A 25,501-nucleotide genomic window follows, 5' to 3' on the forward strand; every position below is an offset into this window, starting at 1 on the left:
AAATGATTAGCTCAACTGTTTCAATCCCTTAACCAATCTGGACAAAATACCTGCCTCCCTGATTCAGCCCAACTGTAGTTAGCCTTCTCTGCTTCCTTCAGGCCCCTGAACTTTACCCCTCCCCCATTCTGAGCTGGCAAATAGCACCTTAAAAGTCTCTTAGGATCACACACCCGGTCACTCACTCCCCCCACCCTGTTCTTTCTAGCCTTGTTTGCCCCTCCCAGGGGACCTAAAAAAAAATCCTTTTTGCCTGACCTTTGAGAAGCTTACAGATTTTATGAAAGGAACATTCTCCCTACTTATTTGCAATGGTCCCCTTCCTCATATTGCAATAAACCTTTCAAATAAAATCTCTCTTTACTTAAATCTGGATTTGCTTTTACATGACACTTTATACACCACACTCGCATATCCATTCAGAGAAGTGAGCTCATGTTGCTCTGATTTGAGTTAAAAATAAGGAAATTAGATAGATGTATCCCATCTTCTTCCTAGAGGAATGTGGAAAGAGCCTGAGTCTGAGAAACCAAAAGGGCTATAAGAAACTAGAATGAAACACTTTTGTTATCAATTTTTTCCACTTATATCATTGTAGACATCAAACTCACCCCAGCTAAAACTCACCTTGGACAAAGACTGTGTAAGAAACAACTTTTCTCTAAAGAAAGCTTTCCTGTGAGAAAAGTAAGACCTTCCATAACCTCACAAGTTGGAACCAAGTCCTCTGGTCTATGATGCATCTATTCATTAGGATCCTGCCACTTTTGAATTATTCAAAATCATTATAAAATGCAGCTTTCATCTGGAAAAAAAAATGCACCTCTGAGAGACACTAAATTTAGTTCCACTGGAGATAAAGTAGAGTGGTCTGTGCTTCCATAATCATGTCAACAGCCTAGCTTTTATCTCTACTAAACTCCTGGGCCGCACAGCTGGGATGCAGCCACCCAAGGCAGAAATCTGGACACCATGTAACCAGCCTGCTTATTGCTAAGAAGCATTAACATTCCATCTAAACTGTCCTATACTTGTTGAACAAGAGCTGTTTGAAATAATGTTTTACATTTGCAACTTTTTTTTATTACAGATGCATTAATTAGACTCCTTTTTAAAAAATTTATTGCTTTTTCTAACACTAATACAGTAATATTATCCATCATATAATTCTCTTTCTGCATCTTTTCAGCTTTAAATCACAGAAAACTCTCAAAAACCAACTTTTCAACATCCTCCTCTGTAACTACAAGCTGTCAAATAAATTTTGTGGATACACATAAACATAGAACGTTGCTGCAGATTATTATTTTAGAAGATGGGTGATTCAATTCACTTATAACTGACAATATGACTCATGACCAGATTTGATATAATAACAAATTAGCTATGATGCTAATGAGTGGTAATTAAATGAGTGAGGCAGACATTTTAGAACTCCCAAGACCAAGCTGAGGAGATGCAGCACATCTTTATTTTGATTTGTTTTATTTTCACCATTATTTTCAGATTGTTTTGGCAACCATACTCAAGTACCAAAATACAAGGCAGAGTTTTGGAACCTATGAAAAGCTAAAGATATTTACTTTCTGTTCAAATGGTACTTCCTCATGGAAGACTTCCCCAACCTCCACTGTTAGGTCAAATCCCATCACATAGCCTCATAATGCCAGGCAACTTCTCCTTCACGGCATTTAATACCACGGTGAAAAATTTAATATGCAGTGTGTGGTTATTAATGACCGCCTCTCTCACTAGATTGTCAGCTCCATGAGACCAGGAGAGCATGTTTTTTTCTTCATTAGTACCTTCCCAGGTATAAAGCCTAGCACCCAGTAAGGGCTTATAGATATTTACTAAATGGATGAATGTGGTTTTACTGAAACAAAACAAACAAAAAATTACAGTTTGCTAATTTATGGACTAGAAGACTCTTTTATGCTTTGCACCTTCTCATTTATAAATGTTAAAGTGGAAATAAATTAAATCAGCTTCTTGAGATGGAATAAGAAGGTCTTTATTCTGCCCTAATAAGCCGAAGAATAACAAGGTTCTAAAAAATGTGTCTGAAACACCTTTTTAAGTACCTAATCTGAGTATAAATATATCAAACTCAGCATATGAAATCCCAGAAATAGATGTTATACCTTCTAAATGTATATTCTTCACTTCATACGGCCTAATAATATTTTCTTTTATGTATAAAAATGGTATTAACACAGGATTAGAGTTGTTTTCCTATGACTAATCTATTCATTCTATCTCACCTGCCACCTTTTTCCTGGTGATAAATGGCATGCATTGTAAGGCACCTGCTTGAGATTACAGGTGAGTCTGGGGCTTGCTAGGTTGAGTGAGACTAAACCAGTTACCACTAGAATCAGACATTCAATATTAGCATCGTCACTATTTTGCCCTTCCCAACTGCAGTCACCAAATATTTCCAGCATGACAAATATCATAACTACTTGCCAACATTCAAACATTATTTTTAAAACATTTAATTGGAAAAGAAATTTAAATAAATTAAAAAATAAAATGAAAATTTGAAAAATTAATATAGCCTAAAGAAGATATAAACTGGGTCAATACACAACATTCCTTTCATTAGCTATTAGGCATACTTAACCTAACAATACAAGAAATTCTTTAGGTTGTTAGGTATGTTGTTGACCAGATGGATACACAGCTAGCTGGCTAGACAGATGAACAGACAGACAAGTTATGTCTTGAGGTAGTAATTACTTATGTGGTCCTTGCTATACAATTTACTTTTTACTATAGAGCACTTAATTTATAGAGTTTAACAGATATACTACATATTTCCAGAGTAGGAGAACTCTGAATTATAAACTGAATTTAATTATCAGACCCTCTATACTGTTTTTTGAGTATTTTCATTATAGGGCAGCCTTGCAAAATGCAAGGAAGGATAAGAGATCATTCTGTTTGCAAAAGTGCCTAACAGGAAGGCAATGTTGTTAAGATGTCAATACTACCAAAAGCAATCTACATATTCAAAGGAATCCCTAGCAAAATCCCAATGATGTTTTTACAAAAATAGAAAAACCCATCCTAAAATTCAGAATTTCAAGAGACTCTGAACAGCCAAAACAATCTTGAAAAGGAAGAACAAAACTGGGAAACTCATACTTCCTGATTTTATTTTTTTAAGGTATTTATTTATTTATTTACATAATCTCTACATCCAATGCGGGGCTCAAACTCACAAATCCAAGATCAAGAGTCACACACTCTTCCACCTGAGCCAGCTAGGTGCCCCTCATATTTCCTAATTTTAAAACTTACTACAAATCTAGAGTAATCAAAACAGTGTGGTACTGGCATAAACTCAGACATATAGACGAATAGAATAGAATAAACAGCCTAGAAAGAAACCCTCACATATATGATCAAATGATTTTTGACAAGGACACCAAGACCATTCAATGGGAAAAGGATAGTTCTTCCTGCAAATGCTGTTGGGAAAACTGGATATCCACAAGCAAAAGAATTAAGTTGGACATTTACCTAGCAACATACACAAAAATTAACTCAAAATGGAAAAGACCTAAAACTATAAAAGTCTTAGGAAAAAAAAAATAGGGCAAAGTTTCACAACATTGGATTTGGTAATGCTTTTTGGATAATACACCAAAGACACAGACAACAAAAGAAAAAATAGACAAATTAGACTTCATGAAAAATTTTCAACTTTGTGCACCAAAAAGACAATATCATCAAAGTAAGAAGCAACCCACAGAATGAGATAAATATTTGCAAGTCATATATGTGATAAATGATTAATATCCTGAATATATAGAGAATTTCTAAAACTCAACAATGAAAAAAAAAAAAGACAAGCAACAATCCAATTCAAAAATGGACAAAGGACTTGAATAGATATTTCTCCAAAGAAGATACACAGATGACCAATAAGCACATGAAAAAATATTCAACATCATTAATCATTAGGAAAATGCAAACCAAAAAAACTACAATGAGATACCACCTCACACCTATTGGGATAGCTACTATGAGAAAGAGAAAGAGAAAGAGGAAGAGAGGAAGAGAGGAAGAGAGGAAGGAAGGAAGGAAGGAAGGAAGGAAGGAAGGAAGGAAGGAAGAAAGAAAGAAAGAAAGAAAGAAAGAAAGAAAGAAAGAAAGAAAGAAAGAAAGAGAGAGAGAGAGAGAGAGAGAGAGAGAGAGAGAGAGAGAGAAAGAAAGAAAGAAAGAAAGAAAGAAAGAAAGAAAGAAAGAAAGAAAGAGAAAAAGAAAGAAAGAAAATAAGCATCAGCGAGGATGTGTAGAAATTGAAATTCTTGTGTACTTTTGGTGGGAATGTAAAATGGTATAGCTAATGTAGAGAACAGTATGATGGTTCCTCAAAAATATTAAATATAGACTTATCATATGATCTAACAATTCCACTTCTGGGTCCCAAAGAATTGAAAGAAATGAAAAGGTCTCAAAGAGATATTTGTACATCCATGTTTATAGCAGCATTATTCACAAAAGCTAAAACATGAGTGTCCAAGTGTCCATCAACAGATGAATGGATAAGCAAGATGTGGTATTTATAGGACTTCCAGGAAAGATGGCAGAGTAGGAAGACCCTAAGCTCACATTCTCCCATGAATACAACTAGATAATATTCACATCAGTGTAAATAAACCAGAAAAAGACCTGAAGGCTGGCAGAACAAACTCTCCACAGTTAAATATAGAGAAAAGTCTTCATCAAAGAGGGTAGGAAAGGCAGAGACGTGATCAGGAACTAAATGGAGCCTCAAGACTGTCTACAGGAGGGAGGGAAGACATGGGCATGGGTAAGAGAGAGAAACTCACACTGGGGAGCCCATAAGGGAAGATGCCCATAACATTTGCCTTTGAAAACCAGAGAAGACAAATTTCATGAGTTCTTAAATCAGCGAGACTTAAAACCTAGAACTTTTAAAGATTAGCAGGCTCATAGGAAAGCTGGGAGGGCAACAGGAAACTGAGTCCCTGCCCTTAAAAAGACACCACAAAAAACAGCCCCACAGGGATATAGCACAGAAGCAGCATTTTGAAAAACGCCTAGGGTATATGGGAAAATTTTTTACCAGTCTCAGAACATATGGTGGAGAGGCAGAGATGTTGGGACATCTCTCCAGGAACAAAGGAGTTAGCCCTTTCCTTCCCCCACTACGCAACCTAAACACATGGCCATGTGTGGAAATCAGCATGGAGCAGGCATTCCCTACCTAACTTGCTAAGAGTACACCCCATCCCTGCATTCCCTTGCAGACACACCCACTCCAGCCAGGTTTCTGCTCCAGGTCTCCTCCCACAACACACCAGCATGAACCTTGCTAACACTGCCATCCTGCCCCTGCATGCTTCTGTGGTTCCAACCCCTCCAATTTGCTTTTGGCTTGAGCCTATCTAAAGCAGTGCCACAAGCCTGGCAAGGAAACAGCCCCAACAAGGGCTAGCACCATTCCAAGTAATGCCTGCCCTGGGGAAAGGGAAAGATAACCACATACAACAGTCAGACTGCAGCTCAAGTAATGGGCTGGTGGTAGCTATCTGGTCTGACTGCAGGCCCCACCTACCAACAAAAGATTCTAAAGGCACAACATAGGGGAAGCACTACTGCATCTCAGGCAAATTCCTGGTCCAACTCAGCTCAAACCCAGAGTAGCCCCAGACTGGCTGTTGACAACACAAGGACAAAACTCTGCCCATAGTGGGCAAAGAGAAAAACTGCAGACAACTGGACTGAAGGAAAAAGTGGCTCAGCCACAATAGCAGGGTGCACACAACACACATGGAAGACAGCCCTGAAGTGCCAGGTTCTGGTGAACAGGGGACATTGCAGAGCTCTAAGGGGCTTCTCCATAAGGCCACTACTTTCAAGAATTGGAGACACAACTGACTTTCCTAACACAAAGATACAGCCAGAGAGAGTTAGACAAAATGAGGAGACAGAGGAATATGTCCCAAATGAAAGAACAGGACAGTCATAGCAAGAGACTTAGGCAAAATGGAGATAAGTAATATGCCTGATAGAGAATTTAAAGTAATGTCATAAAGATACTCACTAGATTTGAGAAAAGAGTGTAGGATCTCAGTGAAACCCTCAACAAAGAGATAGAAAACATAAAAAAAAAACCAGTCAGAAATGAAGAACTCAATAACTAAAATTAAAAATGCACTAGATGGGGGGGGCGGAGCAAGATGGCGGAGGAGTAGGAGACCTAGATTTTGTCTGGTCTCAGGAATTCAGCTGAATAGGGATCAAACCATTCTGAACACCTACGAACTCAACAGGAGATCGAACAGGAGAGTAGCAACAACTCTCTGAACAGAGAAGCGACCACTTACTGGAAGGTACGGCGTGCGGAGAAGTGAATCCGAGGCGATATTCGGGAGGATAGACGGCGGGGGAGGGGCCTCCGCCGGCCGCTTCTGGCAAGTGCTAGAGCCGCAGAGCACAAAATCGGACCTTTTAGAAGTTGGCTTGGTGGAGGGACGTCGCTGCAGTGGCTAAGCGGGGGGTGGAATCCTCCCCCGACAGTGTGGTCTCAGGACCCTTGGGGTCACAGAGAGACCGGGGGTTCCCGAGTGCGCCAGAGCTCCCAGGTATCAGAGCGGGGAAGCCGGCTGCAGAGACGGAGCCGAGGCGCGGGCTCTCAGCTCGGGGTTGCCATAAACTGTGATCTGCGGCCCAGTCGGGGCACGGCTCCCCCAGTAGGGACCCAACAAGCAGCAGATCCGGGGAGACTCCCCTTCCTTCCCGGGGAGGAGCGGTGCGGGAACGCACTGCAGGGATCTGCTGGGTTTGGAGACTCCGTGCGGGGTCGGGTGCCAGAGATAGCAACACTCGGTCACAGGCCGGGTGAGCACGGAGAGCGGCCAGAGACTGGGGACAAGGGAGTGACTGCTTTTCTCTGTGGGCGCACTGAGGAGCGGGGCCCCAAGTTCTCAGCTCCTCCGGGTGGAGATTGGGAGGCCACCATTTCTGCCCTGGTCCTCCAAAGCTGTACCGAGAGCTTGCAGGGAACAAAAGCTCCCGAGAGCAAACCGGAGCAGCTTCCTTAGCCCGGACCGACAAGGGCGGGGCAATTCCACCTCCGGCAAAGACATTTGGAAACCACAGCAACAGGCCCCTCCCCCAGAAGATCCGCACAAACAGCCAGCAAGCCAAGACCAAGTTGATCGATCAAGGAGAATGGGAGAACTCCAGCGCTAGGGGAATACTGCACATAGATTCATGGCTTTTTTTTTTTTTTTACCATGATTCATTATTTCATCAAAGTTAATTTTTGTTGACTGTTTTTTTTTATTTTTTCTTTTTCCCTTTTTCAACCAACATCTTATCAATCCCTTTTTTTAAAAAAAAAAAAAAAACATTTTCTATTTTTCATTTTTAGAGTCATATTTTATCCCTTCATAGTAGTTACCCTTATTTTTGGGATATATATATAAGTTGTTCTCTCTTTAAAATTTTGAGGTACAGTTTCTTCTAACAGATCAAAATATACCCTAAATCATTAGTGTATGGCTTTGTTCTAGTCTCCTGCCTGATCACATTCTCTCCCTTTTTCCTTTTTTTTTCTTTTTTTCTTAAATCTTCTTTCTTTTTTCAAACAACTTATCTTACCAAGTCCTTTTATAAAATCTTTTATAATTTTCATCTTTACAGTCATCTTCCATCCCTTCATTGTATCAACCCTTATTTTGTACATATATGTCTTTCTTCCTTTAAAATTTTAGGAGGCACTTTTTTCTAACAGACCAAAATACGCGCAAAAACTAGTGTGTGGCACTGATCTATGCACTAGCCTGATCATATTTGATCATATTCTGCTTTTTTTGTATTCGTTTGTTTTTGTTTTTATCTTTTTTTTCTTTTTCTCTTTCTTTTTTTTTTCTTTTTCTCTTTCTTTTTTCTTTCTTTCCCTTTCTTTTCCCCTGGTTTCAGGTCTTTTCTGATTTGTATACAGTATATTTGCTGGGGACGTTGTAAACCTGTTAGCATTTTGTTCTCTCATTCATCTATTCTCCTCTGGACAAAATGACAAGACGAAAGAAATCACCTCAGCAAAAAGAACAAGAGGTAGTACCGTCAGCCAGGGACCTACTCAATACGGACATTAGTACGATGTCGGACCTAGAGTTCAGAATCATGACTTTAAAGATTATTTAAATCATGACTTTAAAGATATTCCCTGCATATTTTCAGACCACAATGCTTTGAAACTAGAACTCAACCACAAGAGTAAAGTCGGAAAGACCTCAAATACATGGAGGCTAAAGAGCATCCTACTAAAGAATGAATGGGTCAACCAAGAAATTAAAGAAGAATTAAAAAAATTCATGGAAACCAATGAAAATGAAAACACAACTGTTCAAAATCTTTGGGATACAGCAAAGGCAGTCCTGAGAGGAAAGTATATAGCTGGGCTTGAAAAAAGCGTGGAAGTTATTAGAGAAACCCTTTCTGGAGAAATAAAAGAACTAAAATCTAACCAAGTCGAAATCAAAAAGGCTATTGATGAGGTGCAATCAAAAATGGGGGCACTAAATGCTAGGATAAATGAGGCAGAAGAGAGAATCAGTGATACAGAAGACCAAATGATGGAAAATAAAGAGGCTGAGAAAAAGAGAGAGAAACAACTACAGGATAACGAGGGCAGAATTCGAGAGATAAGTGATACGATAAGACGAAACAACATTAGAATAATTGGGATCCCAGAAGAAGAAGAGAGAGAGAGAGGGGCAGAAGGTATATTGGAGCAAATTATAGCAGAGAACTTCCCTAATGTGAGGAAGGAAACAGGCATTAAAATCCAGGAGGCACAGAGAACCCCTCCCAAAATCAATAAGAATAGGTCAACACCCCGACATCTAATAGTAAAACTTACGAGTCTCAGAGACAAAGAGAAAATCCTGAAAGCAGCTCGGGAGAACAGATATGTAACCTACAATGGTAGAAACATTAGATTGGCAACAGACCTATCCACAGAGAACTGGCAGGCCAGAAAGGACTGGCAAGATATCTTCAGAGCACTAAACGAGAAAAATATGCAGCCAAGAATACTATATCCAGCTAGGCTATCACTGAAAATAGAAGGAGAGATAAAAATCTTCCAGAACAAACAAAAACTAAAGGAATTTGCAAACACGAAACCAGCCCTCCAAGAAATATTGAGAGGGGTCCTCTAAGCAAAGAGAGAACCCAAAAGCAGCAAAGAGCAGAAACGAACACAGACAACAGACAGTTAACAGTCACCTTACAGGTAATACAATGGCACTAAATTCATACCTTTCAGTAGTTACCCTGAATGTAAATGGGCTAAATGCCCCAATCAAAAGACACAGGCTATCAGATTGGATTAAAAAACAAGACCCATCAATATGCTGTCTGCAAGAGACTCATTTTAGACCCAAAGACACCCCCAGATTGAAAGTGAGGGGGTGGAAAACCATTTACCATGCTAATGGACACCAAAAGAAAGCTGGGGTGGCAATCCTTATATCAGACAAACTAGATTTTAAAACAAAGACTGTAATAAGAGATGAGGAAGGACACTATATCCTACTTAAAGGGTCTATCCAACAAGAAGATCTAACAATTGTAAATATCTATGCCCCGAACATGGGAGCAGCCAATTATATAAGGCAATTAATAACAAAAGCAAAGAAACACATTGACAACAATACAATAATAGTGGGGGACTTTAACACCCCCCTGACTGAAATGGACAGATCATCTAAGCAAAAGATCAACAAGGAAATAAAGACTTTAAATGACACACTGGACCAAATGGACTTCACAGACATATTCAGAACATTCCATCCCAAAGCAACGGAATACACATTCTTCTCTAGTGCCCATGGAACATTCTCCAGAATTGATCACATCCTAGGTCACAAATCAGGTCTCAATCGGTACCAAAAGATTGGGATCATTCCCTGCATATTTTCAGACCACAATGCTTTGAAACCAGAACTCAACCACAAGAGTAAAGTCGGAAAGACCTCAAATACATGGAGGCTAAAGAGCATCCTACTAAAGAATGAATGGGTCAACCAAGAAATTAAAGAAGAATTAAAAAAATTCATGGAAACCAATGAAAATGAAAACACAACTGTTCAAAATCTTTGGGATACAGCAAAGGCAGTCCTGAGAGGAAAGTATATAGCAATACAAGCCTTTCTCAAGAAACAAGAAAGGTCTCAAATACACAACCTAACCCTACACCTAAAGGAGCTGGAGAAAGAACAGCAAATAAAGCCTAAACCCAGCAGGAGAAGAGAAATCATAAAGATCAGAGCAGAAATCAATGAACTAGAAACCAAAAGAACAGTAGAACAGATCAACGAAACTAGGAGCTGGTTCTTTGAAAGAATTAACAAGATTGATAAACCCCTGGCCAGACTGATCAAAAAGAAAAGAGAAATGACCCAAATCAACAAAATCATGAATGAAAGAGGAGAGATCACAACCAACACCAAAGAAATACAAACAATTATAAGAACATATTATGAGCAACTCTATGCCAGCATATTAGATAACCTGGAAGAAATGGGTGCATTCCTAGAGATGTATCAACTACCAAAATTGAACCAAGAAGAAATAGAAAACCTGAACAGACCTATAACCACTAATGAAATTGAAACAGTCATCAAAAATCTCCCAAGAAACAAAAGCCCAGGGCCAGATGGCTTCCCAGGGGAATTCTATCAGACATTTCAAGAAGAATTAATACCTATTCTCCTGAAACTGTTCCAAAAAATAGAAATGGAAGGGAAACTTCCAAACTCATTTTATGAGGCCAGCATTACCTTGATCCCAAAACCAGACAAAGACCCCGTCAAAAAAGAGAATTACAGACCAATATCCTTGATGAACATGGATGCAAAAATTCTCACCAAAATACTAGCCAATAGGATCCAACAGTACATTAAAAGGATTATTCACCATGAGCAAGTGGGATTTATTCCTGGGCTGCAAGGCTGGTTCAACATCCGCAAATCAATCAACGTGATACAATACATTAACAAAAGAAAGAGCAGGAATCATATGATCCTCTCAATAGATGCAGAAAAAGCATTTGACAAAGTACAACATCCTTTCTTGATCAAAACTCTTCAGAGTATAGGGATAGAGGGTACATACCTCAATATCATAAAAGCCATCTATGAAAAACCTACAGCGAATATCATTCTCAATGGGGAAAGGCTGAGAGCTTTCCCCCTAAGGTCAGGAACGCGGCAGGGATGTCCACTCTCACCACTGCTATTCAACATAGTATTAGAAGTCCTAGCCACAGCAATCAGACAACAAAAAGAAATCAAAGGCATCCAAATCGGCAAAGAGGAAGTCAAACTCTCACTCTTTGCAGATGATATGATACTGTATGTGGAAAACCCAAAAGACTCCACCCCAAAACTGCTAGAACTCATACAGGAATTCAGTAAAGTAGCAGGATATAAAATCGATGCACAGAAATCAGTGGCATTCCTATACACCAACAACAAGACAGAAGAGAGACAAATCAAGGAGTCTATCCCATTTACAATTGCACCCAAAACCATTAGATACCTAGGAATAAATCTAACCAAAGAGGCAAAGGATCTGTACTCAGAAAACTATAAAATACTCATGAAAGAAATTGAAGAAGACACAAAGAAATGGAAAAACGTTCCATGCTCATGGATTGGGAGAATCAACATTGTGAAGATGTCAATGCTACCTAGAGCAATCTACACATTCAATCAATCCCCATCAAAATACCATCCACTTTTTTTAAAGAAATGGAACAAATAATCCTAAAATTTGTATGGAACCAGAAGAGACCCAGAATAGCCAGAGGAATACTGAAAAAGAAAAGCAAAGCTGGCGGCATCACAATTCCGGACTTCCAGCTCTATTACAAAGCTGTCATCATCAAGACAGTATGGTACTGGCACAAAAACAGACACATAGATCAATAGAACAGAATAGAGAGCCCAGAAATGGGCCCTCAACCCTATGGTCAACTCATCTTTGACAAAGCAGGAAAGAATGTCCAACGGAAAAAAGACAGCCTCTTCAAGAAATGGTGTTGGGAAAATTGGACAGCCACATGCAGAAGAATGAAACTGGACCATTTCCTTACACCACACACAAAAATAGACTCCAAATGGTTGAAAGACCTAAACGTGAGACCGGAGTCCATCAAAATCCTAAAGGAGAACACAGGCAGCAACCTCTTCGACCTCAGCCACAGCAACTTCTTCCTAGAAACATCGCCAAAGGCACGGGAAGCCAGGGCAAAAATGAACTATTGGGATTTCATCAAGATAAAAAGCTTTTGCACAGCAAAAGAAACAGTCCACAAAACCAAAAGACAACCGACAAAATGGGAGAAAATATTTGCAAATGACATAACAGATAAAGGGCTAGTATCCAAAATCTATAAAGAACTTATCAAACTCAACACCCAAAGAACAAATAATCCAATCAAGAAATGGGCAGAAGACATGAACAGACATTTCTCCAAAGAAGACATCCAAATGGCCAACAGGCACATGAAAAAGTGCTCAACATCGCTCGGCATCAGGGAAATCCAAATCAAAACCTCAATGAGATACCACCTCACACCCGTCAGAATGGCTAAAATTAACAAGTCAGGGAACGACAGATGTTGGCGGGGATGTGGAGAAAGGGGAACCCTCCTACACTGTTGGTGGGAATGCAAGCTGGTGCAACCCCTCTGGAAAACAGTATGGAGGTTCCTCAAACAGTTGAAATTAGAGCTACCGTTCGATCCAGCAATTGCACTACTGGGTATTTACCACAAAGATACAAATGTAGGGACCCGAAGGGGTACGTGTACCCCAATGTTTATAGCAGCAATGTCCACAATAGCCAAACTGTGGAAAGAGCCAAGATGCCCATCGACAGATGAATGGATAAAGAAGAGGTGGTATATATACACAATGGAATATTATGCAGCCATCAAAAGGAATGAGATCTTGCCATTTGCAACGACGTGGTTGGAACTGGAGGGTGTTATGCTGAGTGAAATAAGTCAATCAGAGAAAGACATGTATCACATGACCTCACTGATACGAGGAATTCTTAATCTCAGGAAACAAACTGAGTGTTACTGGAGTGGTTGGGGGTGGAGGGATGGGGTGGCTGGGTGATAGACATTGGGGAGGCTATGTGCTATGGTGAGCGCTGTGAATTGTGCAAGACTGTTGAATCACAGATCTGTACTTCTGAAACAAATAACGCAACATATTTTAAGAAAAAAGAAAAAGAAGAAGATAACAGGAGAGGAAGATAAGGGGAGTATGTCAGAGGGGGAGACGAACCATGAGAGATGATGGACTCTGAAAAACAAACTGAGGGTTCTAGAGGGGAGGGGGGTAGGGGGATGGGTTAGCCTGGTGATGGGTATTGAGGAGGGCACGTTCTGCATGGAGCACTGGGTGTTAAGAACAAACAATGAATCATGGAACACTGCACCAAAAACTAATGATGTAATATATGGTGATTAACATAACAATAAAAAAATTTTAAAAAAATGCACTAGATGGAATAAATAGTAGACAAGAGGAGGCTGAAGAACAGATCAGCAACCTAGAGGTTAGAGAAATAGAAAGCTATCAAGACGAAAATGTGAGCGAGAAAAAATAATACAAAATGGAAATAGACTTAGGGAACTCAGCGATACCATCAAACCTAATAACATTCACATTATAGGCATCCCAGAAGAAGAGAGAAAAAGGGACAGAAAATTATTCAAAGAAATGATAGCAGAAAACTTCCCAAATCTGGGAAACAGAAATCCAGATCCAGGGGGCACAGTAGCCCCCAACAAAATCAACCCAAGGAGGTCCACACTAAGACATACAGTAATTAAAAATGGCAAAAGGTGGTGATAAAGATAGAATTAAAAAAAAAAAAAAACAGCAAGAGAGAAGAAAATAGTTATATACAAGGGAAACCCCATAAGGCTATAAGCTGATTTTTCAGCAGAAACTTTGCAGGCCAGAAGAAAGTGACATGATATAGTCAAAGTGCTAAAGGAAAAAAACCTGCAGCCCATAATACCCTAACCAGCAAGGCTATCATTCAGAATAAAAGCAGAGATAAAGAGTTTCCCAGACAAATGAAAATTAAAGGAATTCATGAAAACTAAACCAGACCTACAAGAAATGTTAAAAGGGACTCCTTGAGTGGAAAGGAAAGACCATAAGTAGGAGTAAGAAAAGTAAGAAGCCCAAAAGCAGTGAAATTAAGTATATCTATAAAAATCAGTTAAGGGACTCACAAGATAAAAGGATGTAAAGTATGACAGCATATTATAAAAACAGATGGAGAGAAGAGTAAAGAATTAGTTCAAACTTATGTGACCATCAACTTAATATAGACTGCTATATGCATAAGATGTTATATACAAGCCAAATGGTAACCACAAATCAAAAACCAATAATAAACATTAAAAAAATAAAGGAATCCAAGTATATCACTAAAAAAAAAAGTCAACCAATTGTGAGAGAAGAGAGCAAGAGAAGAAAGGAACAGACAAGGGGCCCCTGGGTGGCTCAGTTGGTTAAGCGACTGCCTTCAGCTCAGGTCATGATCCTGGAGTCCTTGGATCGAGTTCCACATTGGGCTCCCTGCTCATCAGGGAGTCTGCTTCTCCCTCTGACCCTCTTCCCTCTCGTGCTTTCTATCTCTCATTCTCTCTCTCTCAAATAAATAAATAAAATATTTAAAAAAAAGGAACAGACAAGAGCTACAAAAACAACCATAAAACAAGTAACAAAATGGCAGTAAGTACATATCTAGCAATAATCATTTTGAATGTAAATGGACTAAACATTTCAATCAAAAGACATAGGATGACAGAATGAGTAAAAAGCAAAACCCATCTATATGTTGCCTACGAGAGACTCATCTGAGACCCCTTTAGACACATGCAAATTGAAAGTGAAGGGATGAGGGCACCTGGGTGGCTCAGCCAGTTAAGTGTCTGCCTTCAGCTCAGGTCATGATCCCAGGGTCCTGGGTTGGAACCCCATATCAGACTCCCTGCTTGGCAGGGAGTCTGCTTCTCTTTCTCCCTTCACCCCTCCCCATGACCATGCTCTCTCTCTCACTTGCTCTCTCTCTCAAGTAAATAAATAAAATCATAAAAAAAAAAGAGAGAGAAAAGAAAGTGAAGGGATGAAAAGGCATTTAGCATGCAAATGGAAGTAAAAGAAACCTTATATTGGACAAAATAGACTTTAAAACAAAGACTGTACAAGAGACAAAGAAGGACACTATATAATCATAAAGGGGAAAATTCAACAAGATCTAACAATTGTAAATATTTATGCACCGAACATGGGAGCACCCAAATACATAAAGCAGTTAACAACAAACATAAAGGAACTAATCAATAGTAATACAATAATAGTAGGCGATTTTAACATCCCACTTAGATCAATGGATAGATCATCCAAACGGAAAATCAAGAAGGAAACAGGGGCTTCAAATGACCCACGGGGCGGAGCGGGCATCTGGGTGGCTCAGTCAGTTAAGCGTCTGCCTTCAGGTCAGGTCATGATCCCAAGGTCCTGGGATCGAGCCCCACATCAGGCTCCCTGCTTAGAGGGGAGTCTGCTTCTCCCTTTGCCCCTCACGTTATTTGTGCTCTCTCAAGCTCTCTCTCTGTCACACACACACACTCTCTATCAAATAATAAATAAAATCATTTAAAAAAATGAATGACCCATTGGACCAATGGATCCAGCAGATGTATTCAGAATATTCCATCCTAAAACAGCAGAATATTCATTCTTTTCAAGTACACATGGAACATTCTCCAGAATAGATCACATACTGGGTCACAAAACAAGTCTCAACAAATTCAAAAAGATTAAAGTCATACCATGCATCTTTTCTGACCACACACAATGAAACTAGAATCATCCACAATGATAAAATCTTGAAGAGCACAAATACACATAGGTTAAATAACATGCTACTGAACAATAAATGAGTCAACCAAGATCAAAGAGGAAATCAAAAAATATATGGATACAAATGAAAATGAAAGCACTGTGGTCCAAAATCTTTGGGATGCAGCAAAGTAGTTCTGAGAGGGAAGTTTATAGTAATCCAGGCCTACCTAAGAAGCAAGAAAAATCTCAAATAAACAACTTAACCCTACACCTCAAGAAGCTAGAAAAAGAAGAACAAACCAAACCCAAAACCAGTAGAAAGAAGGAAAAAATAAAGATTAGAGCAGAAATAAATGAAACAGAAGTAAAAACACAATAGAATAAATTGATGAAACCAGGAGCTGGTTCTTTGAAAAGGTCAACAAAATTGATAAACCTTTAGCTAGATTCATTTAAAAAAAAAAGAAAGAAAGAAAGAAAGAGAGAGAGAGGATGCAAATTTAAAAAATCAGAAATTAAAGAGAATAAATAATAATTGATACCACAGAAATACAAAGGATTATAAAAGAACATTATGAAAATTATATTGCCAACAAATTGGACAACCTAGAAAAAAATGAATAAATTCCTAGAAACATATAGTCTCCCAAAACTAAGTCAGGAAGAAAAAGAAAATTTGAACAGATTGACTACCAGCAATGAAATTGAAGCAGTAATCAAAAATCTCCCAACTAACAAAAATCCAGGATCAGATGGCTTCACAGGTGAATTCTATGAAACATTTAAAGAGAATTCAAACCGATTCTTTTCAAACTATTCCAAAAAATAGAAGAGGAAGGAAAGCTTCCAAATTCATTCAAGAGGTCAGCATTACCCTGATACCAAAACCAGGTAAAGATACAAAAAAAAAAAAAGAAAGAAAAGAAAAGTATAGGCCAAATCACTCATGAACATAGATAAAAAAAATTCTTTGGCAAAATATTAGCAAACCAAATCCAGCAATACCTTAAAAATAATCATTCATCACAAACAAGTGAGATTTATTCCTGAGTTGCAAGGGTGGTTCAATATCTGCAAATCAACGTGATACATCACATCAATAAAAGAAAGGATAAAAGCCATATGATCAGTAAATGCAGAAAAAGCACTTGACAAAGTACAACATCCATTCATGATAAAAAAAACAAAAACAAAAACAAAAACAAAAAAACCTCAACAAAGTAGGTTTAGAGGGAATATACCTCAACACAGTAAAGGCCATGTATGAAAAACCCACAGCTAACATCACACCCAATGGTGAAAAACTGAGAGCTTTTCCCCTGTGATCAGGAACAAGAGAAAGAGGTCCACTCTCACCACTTTTATTCAACATAGTACTGGACACACTAGCCATAGCAATCAGACAACAAAAAGAAATAAAAGGCATCCAAATTCATAAGGAAGAAGTAAAACTTTCAGTATTTGCAGATGACAGGATACTATATATAGAAAACCCTAAAGACTCCATCAAAAAACTACTAGAATTGATGGAATTCAGTCAGGGCACAGGATACAAAGCCAAAATACAGAAATCCATTGCATCTCCATAAACTAAAATGAAATAGCAGAAAGAGAAATTAAGAAAACAACCCCATTTACAACTGCACCAAAAAGAATTAAATACCTAGGAATAAACTTAAGGAGGAGAAAGATTTGTACTCTGAAAACTACAAAACATTGATGAAAGAAATTGAAGATGACACAAACAAATGGAAAGATACTCCATGCTCATGGATTGGAAGAACAAATATTGTCAAAATGTTCACACTACCCAAAGCAATCCACAGATTTAATGCAATCTCTGTGAAAATACTAACAGCAATTTTCACAGAACTAAAACACATAATCCTAAAATTTATATGAAACCAAAAAAGACCCAGACTAGCCAAAGCAATCTTGAAAAAGAAGAACGAAACTGGAGGTATCACAATTCCAGATTTCAAGACATACTACAAATCTATAGTAATCAAAACTGTATGGTAATGGCACAAAAAAAGACACAGATCAATGGAACAGAACAGAGAGCCCAGAACACTTGTCAAACAAGTGTTGACAGGATGCAGAGAATGCATGTATCACACTGCTGGTGGGAATGCAAACAGGTACAGCCACTGTGGAAAACAGTACGGAGTTTCCTCAAAAATTAAAAATAGAAGTACCCTATGATCCAGTAATTCCACTGGACATTTACCCAAAGAAAATGAAAACACTAATTTGAAAAGATATACACACTCTTATGTTTATTGCAGCATTATTTACAATAGCCAAATTATGGAAGCAGCCCAACCATCCATTAATAGATAAATGGATAAAGAAGATATCACACACACACACACACACACACACACACACACACACAGGAATATTACTCAGCCATAAATAAGAATGGAATCTTGCCATTTGCAACAACATGGATGGACCTAGAGAGTGCAATGCTAAGCAAAGTAAGTCAGTCAGAGAAAGACAAATGGCACATGATTTCACTCATATGTGGAATTTAAGAAACAAAACAAACAAAGAAAAAAGACAAATAAAAAAACAGATTTAACAATAGAGAACAAACTGATGGTTAAGGGAGGTGGGTGGTGGGACAGGTGAAATAGGTAAAGGGGATTAAAGAATACACTTATCTTGATGAGCACTGAGTATAGAATTGTTGAATCACTATATTGTATACCTGAAACTAATATAACACTGTATGTTAACTACACTGGAATTAAAATAAAAAATAAAATAAATAAAAATAAATATATAAATAAATGTAAAATACACAAATAATGTATTTATATACAGCAGAATATTATTCAGCTATATAAAAGAAGGAATTTCTTTTTTTTTTAATTTTTTATTGTTATGTTAATCACCATACGTTACATCATTAGTTTTTGATGCAGTGTTCCATGATTCATTGTTTGTTCATAACACCCAGTGCTCCATGCAGAACGTGCCCTCCTCAATACCCATCACCAGGCTAACCCATCCCCCTACCCCCCTCCCCTCTAGAACCCTCAGTTTGTTTTTCAGAGTCCATCATCTCTCATGGTTCGTCTCCCCCTCTGACTTACTCCCCTTCATTCTTCCTCTCCTGTTATCTTCTTTTTTTTCTTTTTTCTTAAAATATGTTGCATTATTTGTTTCAGAAGTACAGATCTGTGATTCAACAGTCTTGCACAATTCACAGCGCTCACCATAGCACATAGCCTCCCCAATGTCTATCACCCAGCCACCCCATCCCTCCCACCCCCAACCACTCCAGTAACACTCAGTTTGTTTCCTGAGATTAAGAATTCCTCGTATCAGTGAGGTCATGTGATACATGTCTTTCTCTGATTGACTTATTTCACTCAGCATAACACCCTCCAGTTCCAACCACGTCGTTGCAAATGGCAAGATCTCATTCCTTTTGATGGCTGCATAATATTCCATTGTGTATATATACCACATCTTAAAAGAAGGAATTTCTGACATATATTACAACATGGCTGAGCCTTGAGGACATTATACTAAGTGAAATAAGCCAATCACAAAAAAAGACAAATACTGCATGATTCTACTTTTATGGGGTATTTAGAGTAGTCAAAATTCATAAAAACAGAAAGTAGAATGGTGTTTTTCAGGGGCTGAGTTATTTTTTTAGATCCCAAATTTCATTTTACAAGATGAGAAGAGTTGTGGGCATGGATGCTGGTGATGGTTGCACAACACTATGAATGTATTTAATACCACTGAACTGTATGCTTAAAAATAATTAAGATGGTAAAATTTATGTTCTATGTATTTTAGCACAATTTAAAAAAAATAACCTTCGGGGAACAAAAATTCCCAAAAGATGGTAAGTATAGATCATCTTACTTGGAAAGAGTGATCAGGAAGGAAAAATAATGCAACGGGGAAGATTGAGTGAGAGTCTGTGAAGTGAGAATAGAAACTGAGTGTAATTAGGGCTTCGTGGTGCCATGGGTTCAAAACAAAACAAAACAAAGGAGGGGGATTAAGACATAAAAGAGAGGACGTATAAGTAGAGAGATTTACACTATTGATAGGTTTAGTGACAAAAGGATCAGTGTGTTTAAGCAATGTAATATAATTAAGCACAGAGAAAGATTGAAAATATTTTCCTCATAAAAATATTTTCTTCATAAAAATGTGAAGACCTAGAAGGACTCTAGCTATCATAAAATCTGATTTCATCTTTAGGTGAGAAAGATAATCTAATTTTTTAAGATTTATTTATTTATATATTTGACAGAGGGAGAGGGAGAGAGAGCACTAGGAGGGGGAGCGGCAGAGGGAGAGGGAGAAGCAGACTCCCAGGCAGAGCAGGGAGCTCAATACAGGACTCAATCCCAGGCCCCTGGGATCATGCCTGACCCAAGGGAGACATTTAACTAACTGAACCACCCAGGCATCCCCAGATAACTAATTTTTAAAAAATTATACTAGCTGCAGATTTTTAGACTCATGTCCAACTTCTTATAGGTCTAAACTCTTAGATCATCAATTCTAAGATAAAATAGGAACTCACAGCCTAAAATGTTGTTACTTTGCATGTATTACTATAAAGTATTTTCCTTAACTTACCAGAATCAAAAGCTCTGTGTGTGTGTGTGTGTGTGTGTGTGTGTGTGTGTGTGTGTGTGTGTGTCTAGTCTCTTTATTCAGAATTAAAAGCTTTGTTTAAAACTCTTTGAAAGTTCACTTCTCAGGATTGGTGACTTAAGGCTCTTCAATTTTGCCTGTCAGTCTCCTTTCTTCTCAGTGAAAGCCTGAGGAATTTGCCTATAGGGACTTCACCTCTCATTTCTAAATCATCTCAGGTTTGTTATTCAAAGGAAGAAGATTCCAGGACTTCTGCTCTAAAGGCTTAGGTGCTAAAGGATGGACTGAGCATCTGAGAGGTAGAGTTGAGGGTGTAGAGGAGCGGGCTGAGGAAGAAGAGGAAAAGGAGTATGGCCTTTGCAAAGCTCTTGCTGGTGGCCCAGCTCTAAAACTTGAAGAAGTACCTCATCAAGCTGTGCAGGCTGGCAACGTCTAAACTGAAAGCCAGTGAACAGTGTAGCTGTCCAAGAGCAACAGGAGGAGGTTGGCTGGGTTCTCAGGGTGGGTCCAGGGTCAGGCCCTCAGCTTTGGTATTTTTGTTATTTTGTTTTGCTTTCCTAATCTCAGTGGTATCTGTCCAAGGGCTCAATAACATCCAATCGCTCTAGAGTGATCAGGCCCTGGGGAGCTGATTCACACTGTCCAAGCTCATAGGAGATGCACTGGTAAAAAAAAAAAAAAAAAAAGAAGTTAACTGACTCATTTACAAAGAGAAATGTGACTTCCAGGCAGATAGGACTAGTTATGTCACTTGGTCAATCCATTCCATCTGCACCAAAAAAAAGTATACTTGGGAAACCAAGTTGAGAACAGAGTTCCTGGTGAACGTAGTGTCAGAATAGGAGAACTGGTGGTCCAAAGCTACACTCTTTCAATGTACCTTTCTGCACTGTAGGAATACACTGCCAAGGTGATTGGAATTTTCATGTTATCTGGACAGGACACTTATTCCTATAAGGTAATAAATATAAAGCACTCAGTATAATACTTGACACATAGAAAGCACTCAGTTAATATATCATTATCATGATGCTATCAATATTCTGACAGTAGAGGATAGTGGGCTGACAGCATGGTCTCTGCATTTAGATCCTTGCTCCATCGCTCAATATCCATCTGCCAATGGAAATGTTACTTAACGTCTCCAGCTTCAGTTTTTTTAATCTCTGAAATGGGTGTAGTAACAGCAAATTTACAGGGTTACCCTTAAAATTACTTAAGATGTTGTGTGAAAATCACTTAACTGCCTATTGTAATCGGTGAATACCAATTATTAATAATAAATATTAATAATAAAAATAATAATAATAACAATTATACAGCACTTTTTATATGCTGGACACATATATATGTATTAACTCATTTAGTCCTCACATAACCCTATGAGGTGGGTGTAATTGAGGAACTTCATTATAGTCACCAAAATCTGTTCCCTCTCCTTGAGGAAGAATACACCGGCCCCACTCCATTGAAGTCAGATTTGACCATGTGCCTTGCTTTGGCCAGTCAAATGTAAATAGAAGGAACATATGACATTACTTAACAGAAGTGTTTAAAACCAATCTGTGCTTCCCTACCTCTAAGGATTGTAGAAGCATTAGACAGCTCCTATTACGCTGAGTTCCTAAGTGATACTCCCTGTGTACGTCTTATGACAGACATACAGTGCAAGCAAGAAATAAGCTATTGTTTTAAGCCACTGATGTTTTCAGATTTTTGTTTCCACAGCACAATCTATACCAAATGACTCAAAGGCACAGAAGCAAAAGGAGATTTTTCCAAGGCCACACAGCTAGAAAGTGTCTGGCTTTAGAGTCTATATTCTTAACTACTTTGCTTTACGTTTCTTAACAATTCATAGTAATACCAATATGAAGAACAGTTTATTATTAATACATTGTTATCATTGGGGTTCTGTTTCTCCAGACTTCATAAATTGCTCTTCTTTTCTGAAAGAGTTGCCTCAGGAGGAAAGCTAACCTTTCTTCAGCTTCTACTGCAACCAGCAGCTGCCAGAAACACCATTGAAGAAGTTCTCCATAGACAACATAGAGGACACTGGACATGTTCCTTCTTGATGTAACCCCAGAGCAGTCTCCAGGGGCACAGTCACTATGGCTGCCAGAAGATCCAGATTTGATAAACACACACACAGAGTCACAAAGAGTGCTTTAAAATGTCTATGGTCATTCAGTTGAGGGTGACCCCATTTTTGCTGTCATTCAGTCTTTCAGAGATGAATGTCTCTCCTCATACCTCTTTTCTTAATAACACATCATCTTGTTTCCCTTCTCCTATCTCTCAACAATGAGCAAAGACTTCAAGTGGGTTTGCAGGCTCTGTTAGAAAGCATATTACCACACTGACATCCATTTAATTTCCCTTAGGCAGCAAGATTCCCCAGAGATGTGAAAGTCTGAAATTTGGGGACCAAATAAGAGAATCTGCCTGCATTAGCAACACAAGTACCCAAGGAGAAGTGAAAAGCTTCAGCCTCAGCTCTTCCCAAGGAAAATGAAAATGTTGCCAAGAAAAAAGCAGAAGCAGAGGCTTAAACAGTAATAAAAAGCTAAAAAGTTAGGCAGAAAAGGATGTCATACCTACTGAATATAAATCTATAAAAGAAACCTGTTTTTTGTGTGCTTTTTTTTAATGGCACACACTGGAATGCATTAAATTACAAGCTGGAAATCTCTCTAGGGAAAGAATAAGTACGTATCAATTAATAGAAGTGTTCATTGATGAAGTAATGGTTCATTCATAATTTATTTAACACATGTCATTCAACTAGTAATAAATGACATTTATGAACAAATAAGAGGCTAGCCACTTCCTAATTTTTTTATTCCTTTTTAAGATCTAGTGACCACTACCTTCATGACTTTTCCTTTATTTTAAAATCTTTACTAGTTATATTTTTTCAGTATTATTTTTATTTGTCTCTACTTGACACATCTCCAGCCTGCTGAAATTGGTATTTTCATCAAATTCTTAAAATGTAAAGATAATGGAATTTAGTTCCTTAAAATAGCCAACAGGCCAAGTTAGAAAACTATATGCTGGGAAAGCTCACTAAAAATGCTACTTGTGAGTTCTTTCTAATTTCAGTTTTGTAGGTGTAACTGCCTTACAATGAAGATCTTTTTATACTTGAGGAGTCAAGTCACTCTGAATGGAGTCCAAGACTTTAAATGAATTCCACTTTATAACACATTGTGTTTTATCAGTGACACAGTATAAATTCATATCTCTCTTCCAAAAGATCTTCAGAACTCTGATGAGTGAAACACTTCCAAAATTAATAACAATTTCCTACAATAGGTTAAGCAAGTGAAGTTGTAGCGTCTCTTTCTGGAAGACTTAAAGAACAGGGAAAATTCCCATTGTAAGATTTTAATATTATGTTAATAACCAAATAAAATTCATTTCTGAAGGACAGCATGGAGAAAAGACAGATGGGAGGAACTCTTAATGTGTGAGGGTAGGATGAAATAGAGCTATCTTCGTCCAATGATTATCTGGAAAATATACTGAAGACTGAGTCATTGAGACATGTTTCATCATACCACTCCAAATAAACACAATGGCTATTTAAGGAGTTTGAGTTTGTGCTCAGCAATGAAAGAAAAAGAAAAAGATAGGAGGAAAATGTTATAGTTGACTATTGGCATATGGCTTAAGTGTGGGGAAATGCAAAAGATCTGCTAAGCGAGTCCCCTACTCTGAACTCATGCATGGTGCTAAAATATGAATGGAAGAAAAAAAAAAACATGGATAGGAGCTTCTAGGACCATCTTGATTTCAGCCTTCTTGCTGGATCCTAAGTCCTCATCCCTGGCTTGGAAAATTTGGACACTAAGTATAATTCATATTCATTATATTATAGAGCTATTCATCTTTGTCTCTGCAAGTTTTTCTCTAGCTTCCCTGTCATTTATTAATATCAGATCAATGTAATACTGAATTGTAGGAAACATAAACTAAAGAATTTATTTTTTTAGTTTCAGCTCAATTTGCTTTAAAGCCAGTGCCCCTTTCCACCATTCCTTGCTCCAACCCACCATTTCCCTAGGGGCACATTTGTCATTTTTTCTAGCTTCTCCATTACTTGTTGGAAAGTATATTGGAATTAAATATGTTTAGCTACATGAACCCACATATTCAACCAATATTAATGAATCCTCACTCCCTTCCCATAAATAGTGGAGAGTACTTATATAAATTGTATAGAAGGAAACACTTTCAGTTGGCAATGTGCAATTTTATAGTGAGCCCTGCCATATCCTAGTAATTGAGTGATTATGTCTTACAAGTTTGGTTATTACTCATTCAACCAGTTGTAAGCAACATAAATTGAATCTAGAAAACTTAAGAAAAAATACATTTATTGGAAGATGTTAGGAGCTTGGAAAATCAACAGGAAGGCTAGAGAACAAAGCAGGAAGTAAGAACTTCACATTCAAGATATAAAAAATAAAGGGAGAGTCTTAGAAGGATCTTCTCAGAGCGGCATCATTAGACTAAACAGTCTCCAAAAGAGCTCATCCTCTGTCCCTCAGCTAAAAATCAAAATTCCAGGGGCGCATGGGTGGCTCAGTTGGTTAAGCATCCAACTCTTGATTTCAGCTCAGGTCATGATGTCAGGGTCATGAGATCAAGCCCCATGTCGGGCTCCACACCAGGCATGGAGCCTGCTTAAGATTCTCTCTCTCCCTCTCACTCTGCCCCTGTCCTCCCTCTCTCTATCTCTCAAAAAAAAAAAAAGTCAAATTACAAGAAGGTCATTTGTTCAGCACTTGTGGAAAGAGCACCTGATTAACAAGCCCACGAAATTCAATAAGGGAAAGGAAATATTAAAAGTTTGGAAAAATTCACTATTCTTATTTAAGTTCCTAGCACTCAAGCTGAAATATCAGCAGCTAGTACGT

At 38.2% G+C, this 25,501-nt stretch overlaps 1 protein-coding gene across 5 annotated transcripts in view; it reads right to left on the bottom strand.

Moving 5' to 3' along the window:
• PLCL1 (phospholipase C like 1 (inactive)) overlaps positions 1–25,501 on the bottom strand; it is a 335,868-nt gene that overhangs the window by 31,482 nt on the left and 278,885 nt on the right. The window contains exon 6 of one of the 5 annotated variants that reach the window (XM_028125271.2): positions 20,988–21,235. The exons of the other annotated variants lie outside the window; for them this stretch is intronic. Within the exon in view, the coding sequence (XP_027981072.1) occupies positions 21,137–21,235 (99 nt within the window). The 3' untranslated portion in view covers positions 20,988–21,136. Of the gene's footprint in view, positions 1–20,987; positions 21,236–25,501 lie in introns of those variants that run through there. 5 annotated transcript variants of the gene reach the window in all.

Source organism: Eumetopias jubatus, unplaced genomic scaffold (assembly GCF_037043125.1).
Source record: "Eumetopias jubatus isolate StellerSeaLion01/CBP00866 unplaced genomic scaffold, mEumJub1_p1.0 scaffold_3, whole genome shotgun sequence".
In the NCBI taxonomy this organism is placed as follows: Eukaryota; Metazoa; Chordata; class Mammalia; order Carnivora; family Otariidae; genus Eumetopias; species Eumetopias jubatus.